This window comes from Colossoma macropomum, unplaced genomic scaffold (assembly GCF_904425465.1).
Source record: "Colossoma macropomum unplaced genomic scaffold, Colossoma_macropomum, whole genome shotgun sequence".
NCBI classification, from domain to species: Eukaryota; Metazoa; Chordata; class Actinopteri; order Characiformes; family Serrasalmidae; genus Colossoma; species Colossoma macropomum.
In genome coordinates this window covers 3,711,908-3,730,742 of record NW_023494785.1, presented here as the reverse complement: position 1 = coordinate 3,730,742, position 18,835 = coordinate 3,711,908, and the positions used below count along the sequence as shown (strand labels likewise).

Genomic DNA, 18,835 nt, shown 5'->3' with positions numbered 1-18,835 from the left:
GCTTATGTACACGACTTTTAAGAGCAAAGCTAAGCTAACCCTGCTTATGGACAGGACTTTTAAGGGCAAAGCTAAGCTAACCCTGTATCTCTGCTAGAAAACTAGCATATACCGACATAGTCACCAGCAAAACCTGCAAATTGTCACTGTCACATAAAAAACGTTTCAATTTTTTTTTACATAATTTGAACATTCCAGTTACCTTTTGCCTTGTGTCAAAATCTCATGCTAAATGCACCAACAGAAATGGCTAAAATGACTCGGGGAAAAAATTCCCAGAGTTATGACTGTTTCTCTTTCTCAATTTACCATTTACCATTCTGCAGATATGAGGTTTTGATCCAACAGCGACGATATGTTGTGTTTTGTATGCTGCTATGCTGGTCACCCTGCCTGACCATGACAAGCTAAACCAGCATCAGACCAGTATAAACCAGCATACACCAGCTTACCAGAATTGAATTCATGCAATTATTTATGGTGGCCGCAATTTTCCCCAGTAGTTAGCTTTCGCAGTTATATGTTTGCGCTGCGACAAACAAAATGTGAATTTGACTGTGTTTTCATCAGATGTGTTGAGTCAAATGCAAGTAAATAAAATAAACCAAAAAAAGGAATTTAGTGAGACAGTAAATGAATCTGAAGAAAACAACGAATGTTCTAACTGGTGCTATAACACCTTTAGAGGGCAGTAGTGAGTAAAGTTTGTTTTTTTGAGCTCAAGCTGCTTCTGTCATTAGCTGGGAGCTACTAAGTGTTGACAGCTAAGAAGAGAGAAGCTAATTAGCCAGTTTGGCCTCTTTAGGTTACATATAATAAACAGAATACAATAATTTGTTGATTGCAGTTATTTATATGGTACATAACCATCAAAATAAAATGTTATGATTGGGAAAGCAGATGAGGCTGAGGCAGCACTGGAAGCTGTACTAGCGAGCCTATGTGTACTCTACTGATCATACAACCCCTCTACTATGAACAGAGCCTCATAGGAGACAGTTAAACAGTGTTTCTTGGTGATTCATCAGGCCCACACTTACTTTCCGTCTGCCAGGTTGAGGGTGCGGAACAGGGGGTAATCCTCAGGGGCAGGTTTTCCAGTCTGATCCTCATACAGGAAGACAGGCGAGCGGCCCACCTCCACACCGAGCTGCTGGACGCCCCGCTCGCTGTAGATGGACAGCAGGAAGGACTGGAGACCAGCCTTGGGTTTAATGGTGGTCATGATGGAAAAGTCTTCAGGGAACACTCCATCTAAGGAAATGAACAGAATGCCAAAAATACTTAACCCAGGTCATTATTACTATTCTAAAATGAGATTATAAAACACCCCAAACACCTCGTTGGGGCAATTTACAAAAAAGAGCTCCAAGTTCCAAAGTTCCAGTTTCATCAGATCTTTAGCTATTGTTTCCTTTTGCGGTTAGGCCAACTTGGAGGAACATCAATTGCCTGTTCAGTAAGGAAAACATTTTAACAAGACTTGACTTTAGGGCTCTTGTATAATTTATCAGAAAGGAATCGTTCATTTGCAGGCAAAGTGGGAGGCCCGAGGGAAGCATAAAGCCTTCTACACTGCAGAAGCATCTCGCTAACAGAGACTAAATGAGCTAAATAGAAGACAGCTGTATCACACCATATGGAGATACCTTGCACTGATTTACGTACAATTGTAGAAACAGATCTTCTGTCTTTCATAACATAACATATTCCCTAGAACAACTGTTAGCACATCTGGCCAAATGATTTAACAAAGAGCTTTGTTTTCTGTGATCAGCTTTTCAAAATTCATTTTAACGAGTTCTAAAATATGTTCATGAAGTTCCTTAATCACAATCCGGACACTAGCAGTCCAATCCAAGGGCCTGATGTCCAGCACAATTTTGCCAGGCTAGACAAGCTTTACAGAATGTTCACATGGAAAATCCCATTCAGCCTAAGGAGAAATTGTAGTGCACTAAATAGATTTGAGGTTTTCATTTCTAATAATATTTATTTAAGCATCTGTGACTGAATCATCTTCAAACGTTTAGAAACATTGTGTTTGGGCTGAAAGATTAATCGTTTTTATATTGAAATTGCAGAATTTTCAAAACACAAGAGCAGCATTTTTTAAAAAATTATTGTCTACATTACCAAAAATGCTTTCTTAAGTTTTAAGAAGGGAAACTTAACTTAATAACACAGAACTGCCTGTAGATGAGTTAAAACAATCAGAGGCAACCAAACCTGCATGTGTCGTGACATCACAACCACAACGTACTGGCAATCTGGCTCAAATTTTAAACCAGAAAAGGTCAATATTCTGGTCCTGGTCCTGGTCCTGAACCTCAAATTGTAGCACATAATCGCAATTTAAACTGCAGTTTCAATATTAGTCAGAAAAATTGTAATTAGATATTTTCTATATTTCTATATTTTCTATTTTTCTATAAATCTTTCAGCCCTGCTTTGTGTGGCGTATCAGTTTTTTCCTCTCATATTTCCAGCTTTGTTTGTCTCTCTCAGTTGCCTGAGTAGCTTGAGATATTGTCATTTTTTATGTTTTTACTTTAATGATGGTATAAATTGTGACTATGATGAGGAAAATATTGGGGCAAATTCCTCAACCATGCTACAGCAGCTAGTGGTGTAGACTATGACATTAACTAGCAATGTTAGTAAACTTTCTGTCTGTCAGTCAAGGCTGCGATAAATCATTGTTTTAGTGATCTGAGTATCCACAATAAACACATCATTAAGGGCTGCAATGCCAAAGTGACATAATTACAGAGTGAGAACCAACAAGTGCTTCCCAGAACCGTCCACTCCCATGTGGATAGTAAGCAACTTAACCATTCAACTAAATGGTCAATCTCATAACACCTGCACAGCTCTATCCTAAACTACTAACCTGTAAAATCCTTCAAACATGATGACTATTCTTAGTGCCAGAGTTGTATGTTAAATGTGCGAAGCAGTAATGGCTACTGTTACAACTAATGTGCATCACCATAAGCAACGTTTTAAGCAATTAAATATATATTTATTCATTTTTTAGGCCTATACTCATTCATGCCATATTCATTCATTTAAAATGAATAACCTTTTCTAATTTTAGAGATTTTGATAAGTTCAATATGGTTTCTCAATAGGTTCAATGGGATTTTGGCTAACCTTCTGTAAAGCTAGTCCAATCTAGCAGCAGCTAGGAAAAAAGACATTTGTCTGCAGAGAGGCCTGTGGACAGGCTAGTGGAAGACTCAGATGGGGTGAAATATGACCTAACGCACAAATCAGACTGGCATCACTTGCCCAAAGCAGTGGTGACTGAAACAAAGTCTGCATTTAATAGCAGCTAAGTGCCAGCAGAAGGTCCATCAGAGCCTTACTTGGGAAGAGTTGTCTGGTCGGGGCGCTGATCTGGGCTGCCTTTCCAACTCTGTAGGCCTTGTCCGGCTGGGAAGCTCTTCTGTTCATGCAGAAGCCTGATGTCTTCTGTACTCCTTCAGGGCTGTTGTGAAATTCTAATACTTTTAGCACGTCCACGGTTTCAGCTGTGAGCAAAGAGAAAGCAGAGATAGTAAAGCTTTATGATCAGCCATTTCAACTCAACAGCATATAAACACCCTGCAGCATGGAGAAGGTGATGGTTTAATGACTGGAAATTATTGTCGTTTCAAAACACATAACAGGAGCTGTAACGTTGTTAGCCATGACCTGTGAGAACATCATATCTTTCAAAATGTAGTCTGACATGCAAGAAATCATGCAGTCACTGAGATTATCTCATAAGCGATATTAGAAAATACAGTCTTCAACAAGTGAACTAGCAAATGATGCTTGGGAAATTGATTAACTAATACGTGCTGCATCCAAAAATCTTTTTTGAGAGTTAAGGTCAGCTTTCATAAGGCTACATGATACCTAAGCTTTTCATGACAACTGCCATGAGCCTATATAGACATTTATAAGGCTTATTCCAGCTTATTCCACTTGTCGGGGCAAAATTATGTACAAATTGACAAAAGCAGCCTTTATGATAACTGATGCTTGCTGGAATCAGCCTTTATAAATGCCTGACGTGTTTATGGCAGTTGTCTAAAGACTAAAAGTAGATGTTGCACAGCCTTAAGAAAACTGCCCTTCAGTAAAGTCTTACCCTTAAGACACATTTAAGATGAGCACAAAAACATCTAGAACCCAATATTATTATTTGGAATACATTATTATTAAAAAACTGATGCCATAAGAAGATATGCAGCACAAGAGGCCAAGCTTCACCTAGAAATCCAGGCCTTTAAGATATGTCTGCTGTGTCATGTGACAGGAAATATTTTTATCAAAGCCAGATCAGCTGCATGTCAGCAGCTGGTCATCTCACGATATGAGGGGAAAGGAACAAGAGATTTGGGTCTGTACCTAATAAATGAACCAATTTGTCCCATGTAGGCCTAACTGACCACCAAGTCTAGATAACATGAACAAACAGAATCAATAAAAGAAACTGACCAAACTGAATGACGGAAACAATGAATGTGAATCGCCATAATCTTCACCTTACCCAGCCCAGAACATAACAATGCATAAAAATCATTAGTTCTGGTTGAGAAACCCCATACGTGAATGGAGCCAGTGCAGAATCAGATATCTAAGATGGAATAATTTGCTGAGTGAGCAATATAACAATCCACTATTTAATTCTTTCCACTCTATAAGCATGTTAAACTGGCCAAAGCTTTCTGTTTTGCCTATTTTATAAACCTTTTATAACGTTTCACCCTCCAGTAAAGATGCACCGATATGGGAATTCTGGGTCAATGCAGATATCGAATATTTTACATGTATCATGTGTGTGTGTATATATATATATATATATATATATATATGTACTGAGTTCATATGAAGGACACGTCTTCTGAGGATGTGAGAGAATTATCTACTATCTTCATCACTATAATGTTGATTTTGAGATCTAAACATCTAGCCGGACTTTCTTGTTGAGCCTGACAATAATATATAAAGACATATGAGGTGGTCCGGAAAACTCCCACAAAATCCAGTCCAATGCCTTTAACTTTTTTTTTTTTTTATCATTGCAGGCTTTAGAGGGCAACTCACAGCAGTGCACGCTCACCGTATTTTAGCATGATATGATTGCAATATCATTGTGCATCCTTATCAATAAACTACTGTAATTTAAGCTAGTTCAGTGCTATGGGCTGATATTTCCACCTTCAGAACGGAGTACAAGAACAGCTTAAAATGTGGAGCCACCTTCAAGCTAAGAAGTTACTGATTCACACTTAGTGATCCTTATGCTCTACAGCAGTGGTTCCCAATCCCAGACAAGAAAATCCCCTACTTTTGCCTTAATACACTTAATGATTAATTAGTTAATGAGTTGAATCAGAAAAGCACAAATATGTGTAGAGTACAGGGCTCCTAGGTCTAGTTTGAAAACCCGATCCCCACATTATGTAACACAGAGGGGATCAGGTTCTCAAACTAGTCCTATGGATTCTGGGAGGGCAACAAGGAAAGAGTTAATCTGTCCATTTTAATAATTTTAATTCTCTGTCCTGTAACATACAACACATTATGAATTCTGAATATAAGTACTCCATCCAGATCCATAGCCTTAGCACATCTGGAGCACTTTAACATCTGACAACATTAAACACGATCATATCAATAGTTCTCCAAACAGCAAGACATTACATTTGTCTTGTTCTGCCCTGAGGTTAAAGGGCAGTGGTCATAAAGACTGGGAAATGCTGCTGAAACCCTTCACGGCCTGTTGAAAATCTCTCAATGGCAAAGGCCTTTCACCTCCCATTCATCAGGTCTATAAAGGAAACGTCTTTGTGTGGACTCGTCAGCGGACTCTGTGACTGACCAGTTCCCCATAAAGCCTCTTGAATGTGAGCAGCTAGATACTGATCATGTAGAGTCCAAAGAGCATAAACTCTGTAAGAGGAATTCTGTCCTAACACTTTGGCCTTTGTGTGCAGTGTGATTCACAGTTAGCTGAGATTCTCCTAGCAGAACTGCGATGGCTCAGACATTCCAGTAACAGGCCTGCAGTCTGGACCTGAAGGACCAAATGACTGCACTTTCCCCGAATCTATCAACAGAATGGTTCAGCAAAAAACCCAACAATTAGCCCTGTGCCAACTGTATGTGTAAATCACTACATACCTGCCTCAAACTGGGCCAAGCTGTTAATCTCAAAAAGACTTGACTATGTGGTTTCAGAAGAACACAATTCAGGCTTTTTATTGGCCTCCTTGAAGCCTGAAATTTGTCCATACTTTTCTCCATGTTTGTAGATGACAGCATGTCTTACAGAGTCAGAAAACAAAAAAATCAAGTCATTTGAGATTTAAAAACACAATATATTTTGAGATGAGTGTGATGATTTAGGAATGCAGATAACACCAGAGATGTTCACAAGGTGCTTCATGTGAGTCTGAGTCGAGTCCTGAGTATCTAGTGCGTGAGTCTGAGTCCAGTCTTTAGTCTCTGGCATGCAAGTCCAAGTTAAGTCTTGAGTCTCTGGGGTGCGAGTCTGAGACGAGTGTCTGGAGTGTGAGTCAGTCTTGAGTTCTGGCATGGCATGCAAGTCCGAGTCGCGTCTCAAGTCTCTGGAATACGAATCTGAGTTCAGTCTCAAGTCTCTGGCATGTGAGTCTGAGTTCTGTCTCCAGTCTCTTGGGTGTGAGTCCGAGTCGAGTCTTGAGTCTCTAGAGTGCCAGTCTGAGTTCAGTCTTGAGTCTCTGTGGTTCAAGTCTGAGTTCAGTTTTGAGTCTCTGGAGTGCCCGTCTGAGTTCAGTCTTAAATCTCTGGCACGCGAGTCCGAGTCGATTATCTGGAGTGCCAGGCTGAGTTCAGTCTTGAGCTTCTGAGATGTGAGTCCAAGTCAAGTCTCGAGTCTCTGGGGTGCCAATCTCAGTTCAGTCTTGAGTCTCTAGAGAGCGAGTCTGAATTGAGTCTCAAATCTCTGGCATGTGAAGGTGAGTCAAATCTCGATTCTTTGAGGTACGAGCCTGAGTCAAGCTCGAGTCTCTGGAGTGTGAGTATGGGTTGAGTCTAGAGTCTTTGGGGTGCGAGTCTGAGTTCAGTCTAGATTCCACAGGAAGCGAGTGTGAGTCGAGTCTGCGGGGCACGAGTCTTCAGGCGAGAAGTTTAATTCACTCTCATTATTCGCTGCAGGCACTGCATTGTACAAATGTGAACCCTACTAAAAACTTGTCAGGTTTAGCACAGCTTCAAATAACAAGCCTTTCACTCCATCTAAAGGACAGAACTGAAGTGCCACATACAGTAAATGTGGTGTTTAATGGAATGTATTTTTCTGTTTTTAGAAAGTTCTCTCTTTAATTCAGACAGCACATTTACTGTTTGTGGCGCTAAGCTCTGTCCATCAGATTGAAAGTTTTTCTATAATGAAAGGCTCATTATTTGAAGCCGTATCGAACCTGATGTAAGGCTGGAAACAAAAGGTCTTGCTAATGTATTCTGTACTGGTTTAATTAGTTTTATTTGTGTTTTTTCTCAGACTTACAACTTGAAATTTCACAATTATTAATCTGATTCAGTGAACATGCGACTCGAGTCCGAGTTGCTGATCATACCCCACTCACGTCTGTTAGCATGGTGCTAACCAGGGATGGAGACACACTAATAGGTGGGGTTTAAGCTTTCATTACTTGTTAGCTACATCAGCTTCATGGCACTTGTGCAGAACTACAGGAGCAACAAATATGACAGCAACAACTGTTTGATGTTTAATGTTTCTGCCACTGAATGACTGTCATCTATAAACAATGACCAAAATACAGAAAAAAGGCGTCAGGATGGATAAGACTACTTATTTTAGCTATGCATTTCCTTTTTTTGATATGTTTTTGCACAGATCTTAGATGCCAAACACGACTCGGCTGCTTGGCCACATTTGGCGTAAGGAGTAAATGCGTAAATAGGATTTTTTCACCAAACTATCACTTTAACACGCCAGGAGAGCTCGGTCTGAGGAGCTGGTGTGAGTTTACACTGGGCAAATACACACAGACGCTTCTGAGTGGGGCATGCTGGCGGAGGAGGGTGACTGTGCACATGTGAATAGGAAACAAATCTGGGTTAAAAGGCCGCACATGAGATCAAACAGCCTGATTGCACTTTTATTAGGCCAAAAATGCCTGCACTAAACGGGCGGAGCCAAAGGGGAAGGAAAGGATTTTGTTATTTGGCTCCAATCATCCTCAATCATCTCATCAAAAGCTTAATTATGGTGTTAACAGGAAAATATAAACTACAACATGTACGTACAATGGAAAGGGTGCTTTGAACGTGATTCAAATATACTGTTGCTGTGTCTCCACAATTTGCAAACAACAGTCTTTGCATTGTTGTATAACTTTTAGAATTAATTGACCAATATGATCAAAAACTACCTTATTAACTTCCATTATTAGTTCACAATGTTGTTTCCTTCCCCTTTGAACTTACTATTTTGGAGATACAAGATGATCTGTATATATTATTTACATCAACACAGTTTATCTGTCTTTCACTTTACTTACTTTTGGCTATAATCGTGTTGATGTAATGTCAATTTAATCATGCTAATTGAAAACACTGTTTTTATTCCCAGTGTACACGCATCCTCACCAAGAGGCTGAAAAAAGGCGAATAAACATCTCAGAGCAGCAAAGTTGCTTCACAAATTATCCAATTTTGTTTTCCTCCCAACTGTGCCTTGGGTTTTTGCTAGGTGCAATCAGCTGGAAAAGCACGGACCTTTTCACCTGCAGCTCCCTGAGACTCCACTAATGTATTCAGCCCCCCTCTCGCCCTCCCTCCCTCTCTCTCTCCCCTCCCGCCCCCTCTTCTAACCCCTCTTTGACACACGCTTGCCGTTTGAACAAGACGGCATTATGCCTCACTGAGAAAACTTCACCAGGAAGGAAAGATTGACTGAAAAAAAAAAGGAAAAAAAATCCCTCCTGAACCCCCCCCCTCCCACCCAGACCACTGCAAAGCACAATATTCCCATACAAAACGGAGTAATATATTAAAATACACTGCAATATAGCTACGATTCATATTATGGAACATGATGACGACATATATAACACATTCATTTTCACTGGGCTTCACTACACTATGAACCAGTGCAATTTTGGTTCCCTAAAGAACCCTTCAGAGGCCTTCTTTAGGTAACCGAATGTTCTTTAGGGCTTCTTCTAATGGCATCGCTCCAAAGAACCCTTCTGGCACCTTTATTTTCAACAGCACACCACTTACAATCCATAACAGAAAAAGGACCAAAGCCGGCTTTATGCTTTTCTGCACTACATGCCTGGACCTGCACATACGATGTGTAATTACAGCGCATCAAAACCGCGAGACGGGCAAAAAAACACCCGAAAAAGCGTCCGTCCGCAGTCGCAAAAGCCGAACTCGGAACGGTGCTCTGAGAAAGCTCCCGAGGCCGGCCACTGCAGGAGAGGGTTTGGGAGAGATTTGTGAAATGTGAGCATTGTTTGAAGGAATGCGCATCTGAGCTGGTTCTGAGCCCCAGGGGCTGGAAAACGTGTCTGTGCACCGCAAGCAGGAGAGAGAGGGCACCCTACAGACACGCAGAAATACCTTCACCAGCCGTAAACCCTCAGGAGCTCTCAGCACAGCCTGGAAGAATGGAGGAATGAGCTTAACCCTTTAAACTGCAGCCTCGTTACTCACTTACTGCTCTCGGGATTTATTACTCATCATCTACTGTGGATTATTCAGTAGCCATTATAAATTATTTAGCATCTACTATGCCTTGTTCAGTGACCACTATGAATTAATCTGTATCTACTTGATTATTCAGTAGCCACTACGAATTATTTAGTTTCCATTATAAATTATTCAGCAACCACTATGAATTATTCAGTATCTACTACGAATTATTCAGTATCTACTATGAATTATTTAGCTTTTACTATTATTTATTCAGTAACCACTATGAATTATTTACTGTCTACTATGAACTATTTAGTATCTACTAAGAATTATTCAGTATCTGCTATGAATTATTCAGTAGCCACTATTAACTATTTATAAACTTCTATGAATTATTCAGTAACTTGTGTATGCTCTGCAATTCTAACAATAGAGTGTGGGCCCACATTCGGGGCCCTTTGGGTCAGTTTCCCAGACAAGGATTAAGCCTAGTCCTGGACTACATTTTACTTTCAATGGAGAACCTCCATTCAGAATGCTGTGTAGTCCAGGACTAGGCTTAATCCCTGTCTGGGAAACGAGCCCTCTGGGTTTAAAGGGTTTAACTGCATGTTTATTATCCAGTTATTAGTGTTATGAATATGATTCAGTATCTGCTGTGAATTATTCAGAAACTACTATTAATTACTCACTGCTATGCCATTAATGTGTTCTGTAGTTCTGAGAGCTGAAGTGTGGAGCTATTGGGTTAATGCAGGAGAGGCAGCTTTGATCAAAGAGAGCAGCGATGCTGTAGGTAGTGGGAGCACTGTTGTAATCCAGTGATTGCTTAAGATATCAAAAAGAATGAAAGTTAAATTGCTTTCAAGTCATGCTGGCTGCAAATCTCCACACTTCAAACATCGCAGCTGATGGCCAAATCAGAGAGGCCTTCAACTGAGTCTGTTTTGTGGATAGCACTACATTTGGATGCTTTGTAGATGTTCAAATAGTTATTTTATTGGCAGGAATTTATCTAAATGTCTATGTAAAATTCCCAGTAACCCAAACCCTAAAGCTGCTGAGTTTCAGCAGATCATTTCTTAACAATAACGAGAGTTTGTAATTAAGCTACAGTGTAAAATGTGACCTACAGACCCGAAGGTTTAACTGCACTTTGCAGGGTCTTAGCTGTTGTTACATGTGGGCTCAGACTCAGACCCATTTGTCAGTCGTCTCGGCTAGGCCTCTGCTGCTCTGCCTCTTTGAACTAAAATAATAGGGATGAGCAAAGAGGGCCGTCATCAAATAACCGCCGAGCACTTAGATGGGGGGGGGCTCAGCACAAGCACAACGCGGCCTTGTCTGGAGACACACAAGTGCAAAAATCCAGGAGAGGAGAAGAAGAAGGGGCCAAAAACAGGCCAAAAAAAGGGTAAACATGGGCATGAGGCTGCTCGAGCCCCCGGCTGGGCTTCAGTGTGGACCGGGCCTGAGTGGAGATAGGGTGCTCCTTTTGGGCACAAGGTACTTTTGAGCCATGAAATCGGCCTGGAGGGCATGGGTCCGCCCTTAGCCCCGCCTCTGGGGGGCAGAGCCATATGACCACCAGACTGAGAGGCTCGCTTCATGGCTAAAAAGTACCTTGTGCTCCTTTTGGCTTGGTGCTCAAATCAAATCACACTAGACGGACACTCTCGATGAAGAAATTAGTGATACATAAATGAAATGTGTCCATTTATCATTGTCCTATATCAAGTAATGAAGACATTGAGCTTGATTTTTGTTGATTAATGACAGAAATGAATCACAGAGATGTTAGTAAACCCAACTTTATACTATATAGTAATAACTATATAGTTTGCAGATTTGTTTTTTTAGTTATTTCTGAATCATTCATGGTAGATACTGAATAATTCATAGTGGCTACTAAATCGTTCACAGTAGATAATAGACGAATTGTAAAAGACATTGAATAATTCATAGTAGATATTGAAAAATGTATAGTAAATACTGAATAATTCATAGTATATACTGGAAAAATTCATAGTAAATACTGAATAATTCATAGTAGATACTGAATAACTCATAGTAGATACTGAATAATGTATAGTAGATACTGAAATAAGTATAGTACAAACTGGATGAACTGGAAATAGATACTGAATAGTTCACAGTAGATGCTGAATAATTCACAGTTGCTATGGAATAATTCATATTGGTTCATGAATAATAAGTCTTAGGATTAATAACGTAATAATAATCAGCGTAAGGGGTTAAAAAGACAGTTCTACAGTAAATAAACGGAATGTAAATAGACTTAATTTGTTAATCCTGGCCTCATCTCCAACAGTTACTCCATAAAGTCTAATCAGTTGGAATTAACTTCAGAAATTAATCAAAGAAAACTCAATTACTCTGATAAATGCTTCCTAACTCACTTTGTCTTAGACTTTAGGACAGCTTGGTCTGACTGGGACACATAAACATCTGAACCTCTCTAACACAGACAGCCCTATTCATAGCCAAATCCATAATTGCTATGCTTATGCTTTATTACAGCACGCCCATAATGAGCAGCCTCCCAGCTTGCAATCACAATGCCACATCATTTGCCCCCTCGTTAATATCAATACAGTGTGCTTTTACGCGCAAAGCCTCAGGACCAAAGCGCTGCAGCTGCGCTGTAATGTCTGCTGATATGATAACACTGATGATCCCATCTCAAATCAGTGGGTTTTTGGGCTCTTTTTCGGAGTGAGTCCCAGTGATGTCCGTCACCATTACCTTCACTCTGGCTGAAAAATTCTTTCCCAAAGCGCGAGCGAGGGATCCTGAAGCTGTGTGGAATTTCACCCCCACCTAACCGTGTCCACACACACACCTAACGGACCACTGGTTCAAACAAAGGGCTTTTTTTTCGCCCCCCAGCATAAATCTTTCAGGCTGTCTGCAAGAAGATTCCTCGGCACGTTCTTTCTCTCTGATCCTTGGCTACAAACGGTATGGAAGTGCTAACATCAGCCCTGGCCTGCAAACCAAGCCATGCGTAAAAGCCCCCAGTTCGTCCGGAGGCACATCTTGATGTGCTCCACATTCTTGAGAAAGAACATCTCCAACAACTCTCATATGAAGGGTCCCTTATGCTGGGGAACCTCAAGAACCTCCAGGAACTTCAAGCGTGTGTCTACTGTTATTACTGCTACCATTACTGTGCGCTGGTGTGTCCATAAAATCGCCCAAAACCCAAAAAGGGGACCATAAATGGACACCTGTAGCTCGCACAGCTTTGCAGCTTAACGCACGGCTCTGCTGCCTCAGGTTCGAATCCAGTTGCGCACAGACAGCCTGGCAGTCCCCACCAACTTTCCCCCAGCGACTGTCTCGACTTACCTGAGTTAGCATGGGGCAACAGGATGATGGCCAGCGTGACCAGTGCACTAAAACTGGGCTCCCAAAGCCTCCTCTTCGTTTTCCACCGCGTGGGCCACCTGCTCGTCTCCATGCTGGCGCGAGGATCTGCGCGCAAATCGACTCGTCCCTCCAAAGGCAAAGAAGAAGAAGAAGAAAAAGACAACACCCAAAACGCAAGAAAGCAGCAGCTGCTCTCTCACGCAGCCATAAGTGAGGAGTTTGTCGCGCTTTCTTCTTCTTCTGCTCCACTCCAAAGGCGCCCCTCCACCTCCTGGGTGTCTCTCTCTCTCTCTTTTCTCGCTCTCCTCTCCTCTCCTCTCCCTGCGCCCAGCCCTGCCACTGCACGCAGGTTGCGCTGGGGCTTTAATCAGAAATGCGCGCGGCGTGCGGTGGCCCTGCGAGTCACAGCGCGCGGAGGAGCACACCCTACCATTACAGCGGCAAATGACAAGGGCGGTGGGGTGGAGGGGGGGTGGGGTAGGGGTTGGGGGAGGGTGGGGAAGGCTGGCAGGAGCCAATCGGCAAACTTGGAAAACGCAGCGGGACCCGCCCCCCTCGCGCGCGACGGAGCCACTGGCCGAAAGAGAGAAGGTGGGAGGGAGGGGGCACGGGAGGGGTTTGACCACCACCTCGAGTCACGCTGGGGAGCCCCCCTTTCTGGTTTGGATCCGTCACGGCACGAAACGTGATCAATCATGGTCAAGTGGTCAAGTCGTGGTCATCTGACTGTCTTTCAATCTATCTATCTATCTATCTATCTATCTATCTATCTGTCTGTCTGTTTGTCTGTCTATCTATTTATCTATCTATCTATCTATCTGTCTGTCTGTCTGTCTGTCTGTCTGTCTATATATCAATCTATCTATCTGTCTTTTTGTCTCTGTCTTTCTCTGTCTATCTATCTATCTATCTATCTATCTATCTATCTAACTATCTATCAGGTTGTTTTTGTTGCTGTGCCTTTAATACTGACATATGGAAATGAGCTGTGATTTGATTGGCTGTCCCTTATTGTGGCTCATTCAAAAAGCATTCAGAGCTGAAACACTCCTTATAACGTTCTTGTGAATGGGTGGAGCTAAACAGCCATGGGCAGAATATGTCGATATATGTAAACATGTTGTTTTGCATGACATCACAACAACTGTGAATTCTAAACAGGCAGCTTAGTGTGAATATACGAACCGTATGGACCGGGCAGTAAACAGTACGTTCTGAAACTTGAACATTGTTTACATGATACGTCACACACTTTCATTTCAAACAAGTGAGGGACAGTCATCTATGATATATAGGCCCTTTAAATTCAGCAAATAAATGTAACATACACAAAACATGGCAGAAAATGCCATTTTAAGTGTACATATATGAAGTGTTTAAGTCCAAAATGCTCTTACTTTTGTCATACAAAGGTTTGACAGCTGACCTTAAATGCACTTTATCAAAACTACATTTTGATTTCTAATAAAGTTGGTATTAGTCATAATATATAGCACTGACATTTATTCTGTGTATAAAAGAGCACCTTATTGTCACCATGTCCAGTGCCAAGCATCAGCTAGAGGGGTGTAAAGCCCCCCAGCATTGGGCTGTGGAGCAGTGGAACTGTGTTCTCTGGAGTGATGGAGCTCCATCCAATACCTTTGGGATGAGCTGGAGTGATCCAGAACTGAACATCCAACATCAGTACCTGACCTCACTAATGCTCAATCAAATCCTCACAGCAATGTTCCAACATCTAGTGTAAAGCCTTCCCAGAAGAGTAGAGGCTGTTACTGCAGCAAAGGAGGACAAACTCACTATTAATAGCCTTCATATCAGAAGAAACACTGGATGTATGAATGATCTACACTGTCATGTTTGTACTAAACAGTGTGAGATAAACTAATGAGGGACCCCCCTGGTCAAAGTTGGGAAATTTTCTGTGAATTTGTGTGGGAATTTGTGCCCTTTTGGTCTAAAAAGCATTAGTGAGGTCAGGAACTGATATTAGACGAGAGGGCCTGGCTCACAATCGATGTTCCAGTTCATCCCAAAGGTGTTCAGTGGGCTGGAGATCAGGGCTCTGTGCAGGCCAGATAAGTTATTCCACACCAAACTAATCAAATCATGTGTTTATGGAGCTGCTTTGTGCACAGGGGCTCAGTCACGCTGGAACAGGAAAGGCTCTTCCCCAAACTCCACAAAGCTGGAAGCATATAATTGTTTAAAATATCTTTGTATGCTGCAGCATTAACATCATCCTTCAGCGGAACTAAGGAGCCCCAGCTCATTATCCCTCCCCCACCAAACTTACTGTTGGCACTATGCATTCTGGTAGGTAATGTTCTCCTGACATCCACCAAACCCATATTCGTCTATCAGACTGGACTGACTGGTCTATGGATTCTTCTCTCCAGAGAACATGTTTCAACTACTCCAGAGTCCAGAGGTGGCGTGCTTTACTCCACTCCAGCCAACCCTTGGCATTGCACATAGTGATCTTAGGCTTGTGTGCAGCTGGTCAACCATAGAAACACATTCAATGAAGCTCCTGATGCTCAGTTCAGGTGCCGATTTTTACATACTACACACTTCAGGGCTCGTCAGTCCTGCTCTGTGACTTTGCATGGTCTACTGCTTTGTGGCTGAGCTGTTGTCACTTCTAGATGCTTCCATTTCTAAATAATGGCACTTACAGTTGTCTAGGGCAGATCTAGCAGGGCAGAAATTTCAGGAACTGACTTGTGGCAGAGTTGACAGCCTATGACAGCACCATGTTTAGTCACTGAGCTCTTCAGTACGACACATCCTTCTGCCAGTGTCTATGGAGACTGCATGGCTATGTGCTTGATTGTACACACCTGTTAGCAATGGGTGTGGCTGAAACACCTGAACTCAATCATCATGAGAAGCAACTACATACCTTTGGCCATATAGTGTATATTGTGACTAATGCTGTTGCTTCTTCTGCCTTGATCGGGTGCCCACTGCTCGCCAGCCTTCTGGACCGGCTTGACCACCATTGAGCTTCATGCTGTACAATGCTGTGCAAACCTTACCCTCATGAACTGACCCTCCCGATGCTGCTGCTGCTGCTGCTGCTGCATAAACTAAGCCTAATCTAATTAACCATTGCTCCACCTGTTTTCCCCGTTTTGTACTATAATATTTTATTCTAATGCTGTTTGCTATCCGGTGTGGACCAGAGGAGGATGGGTTCCCCTTTTGAGTCTTGGTTCCTCTCAAGGTTTCTTCCTGTTGCTCTTAGGGAGATTTTCCTTGCCACTGTCTCCACTGGCGACGCTCATGGGGGCTCGGACCTGGATTTTTCTGCAAAGCTGCTTTGTGACAACACCTGTTGTAAAAAGTGCTACATAAATAAACTTTGCCTGCTTTGCTAATTGAAAGTGCAGGAAATGAGCTGGTGTGTTTCATGTGTTCTCCCAGCCCACACAGTGAGAGCTTCAGGTTTAAAAAAGACTAAAATATATCGGCCAAAAAATATTGCCGCCAGCCAATTTGGATGTGAATCAGATATAAAATAATGATTCTGTTGCTACTCTTTGGTGATCTATGTTTGACCTTGTTTACGCTGTAGTGACACTGCAGTCTTTTTACTCTCATGTTTGTGTAATTCTATTCAGTATGCAGTGCTTGTGTGGAGTGTTGGATCAGCTTGAAAAGACAGATCATTCAGGCTGTTATCACTATTGTCATCTCATCATTATACCCTGAAATGTGATGCCTTGTCGCTGCCAGGAACATGTGTTAAAACTCTTTAGTGATTCCCTTTAAATTCCTGTCTGTTTAATCCACGTGGTTATGCGGAGTTTGAGCCAGATCACATGACTGACAGCCTTACAGCGCTCGATTTCTGATCATTTCTAATATTATGAACCTTTCACTCCTGGAAATGTAGATGCCAAACAAGATCCATTCCACGATGCCACTTTGGGTTCCATAAAGACCATTTTGAATGGTTCTTTACAACCATGGTTGAAGATGAGGTGTGTGAGTGTGCAGAACCTGTATAAAGTAAAATACACGACATAGTGCAAAATTTGAAAAGAACTCTTATATTGGTATAGAACCTGTATCATGAACAAATACAATATGAGGTTTAGGTTCCCTAAAGAACCTTCCAGTGGATTCTTTCCTTAGAGAACTATTTTTGTGAATGAGATGTGTTATTGTGTACAACTTTCATGTCTACATATTGTCCAGTACAAAACTTCAACGTGGTATAGAACTTTTACATTATGTTAAACCTTTAAAAGGTTCTTTACACTCACAGGTCTCTTTTTTCTGGAACTAAAAGTGGTTCTGAACCTTTTGCTCTTGAAAATAAAGGTATCAAACAGGGTTCTTCACACAATGCCATAGAAGAACCAATTTGGTTCCCTAAAGAACCCTTTATTCTTACAAACCCAATTCCAAAGAGGTTGGGACAAGTGTAAAATGCAAATAAATGTAAATAAAAACATTATGCAATGATTTGCAAACCTCTAGACCCATATTGTATTCACGATAATACATACAACACATATCAGATGTTGAAAGTGAGACATTTTACCATTTCATGAAAAATATTAACTCATTTGGAACTTGATGGCAGCAACGCATCTCAAAAAAGTTGGGACAGGGGCGACAAAAGGCTGAAAAAGTAAGTGGTACAAATAAAGAAACAGCTGGAGGAGCAATTTGCAGCTAACTCACATGACTGGCTAAAAAGAGCATTTTAGAGAGGCGGAGTCTCTCAGAAGCAAAGATGGGCAGAGGTTCACCAATCTGCGAAAAACTACGTCAAAAAATTGTGGAACAATTTCAGAAAAATGTTCCTCAATGTAAAATTGCGAAGACTTTGGATATCCCACCATTTACAGTACATAATATCATCAAAAGATTCAGAAACTCTTGATCTTCGGCCCCTCAGGTGGCACTGCATTAAAAACATGCATGATTCTGTACTGGAATTCACTGCATGGGCTTAGGAACACTTCCAGAAATCATTGTCTGTGAACACAGTTCACCATGCAATCCACAAATGCAAGTTAAAGCTGTACCATGCAAAGAAGAGGCCATATGTCAACATGATCCAGAAACGCCGCCGTCTTCTCTGGGCCAAAGCTCATTTGAAATGGACTGTGGTAAAATGGAAAACTGCCCTTTTGTCAGATGAATCAAAATTTGAAATTCTTTTTGGAAATCATGGACGCCGTGTCCTACAGACTCAAGAGGAGAGGGACCATCCAGCTTGTTATCAGCTCACAGTTCAAAAGCCTCCATCTCTGATGGTCTGAGGCTGCATTAGTGCCTATGGCGTGGGCAGCTTACAAACCTGGAAAGGCTCTATCAATGCTGAACAGTATGTAAAGGTTTTAGAACAACATATGCTCCCATCCAGACAGCGTCTCTTTCAGGGAAGGCCTTGAATATTTCAGAAAGACAATGCTAAACCACATACTGCATCCATCACAACAGCATGGCTTCACAGAAGAAGAGTCCGGGTGCTGAACTGACCTGTGTGCAGTCCAGACCTTTCACCAATAGAAAACATTTGGCGCATCATGAAACAAAACATCCGGCAAAGAAGACCCAGGACTGTTGAGCAGCTCGAATCCTACATCAGATAAGAATGGGACAACATTCCTCTCCCAAAACTCAGGCAATTGGTCTCCTCACTTCCCAGATGTTTACAGACTGTTGTTAAAAGAAGAGGGGATGCTACACAATGGTGGACACGGCCCTGTCC

General features: G+C 41.7%; 1 protein-coding gene across 2 annotated transcripts in view; it reads right to left on the bottom strand.

Moving 5' to 3' along the window:
* Positions 1–13,527, bottom strand: part of col11a1a (collagen, type XI, alpha 1a) — a 166,563-nt gene extending 153,036 nt beyond the window's left edge. For both annotated transcript variants that reach the window (XM_036581528.1, XM_036581520.1), the window contains exons 1-3: positions 13,081–13,527; positions 3,372–3,536; positions 1,041–1,254 (exon numbers count right to left, since the gene is read on the bottom strand). In XM_036581528.1, coding sequence (XP_036437421.1) covers positions 1,041–1,254; positions 3,372–3,536; positions 13,081–13,192 — 491 coding nt within the window. In that variant the 5' untranslated portion in view covers positions 13,193–13,527. The remainder of the gene's footprint in view (positions 1–1,040; positions 1,255–3,371; positions 3,537–13,080) is intronic.
* Between the last annotated feature and the right edge of the window lie 5,308 nt (positions 13,528–18,835).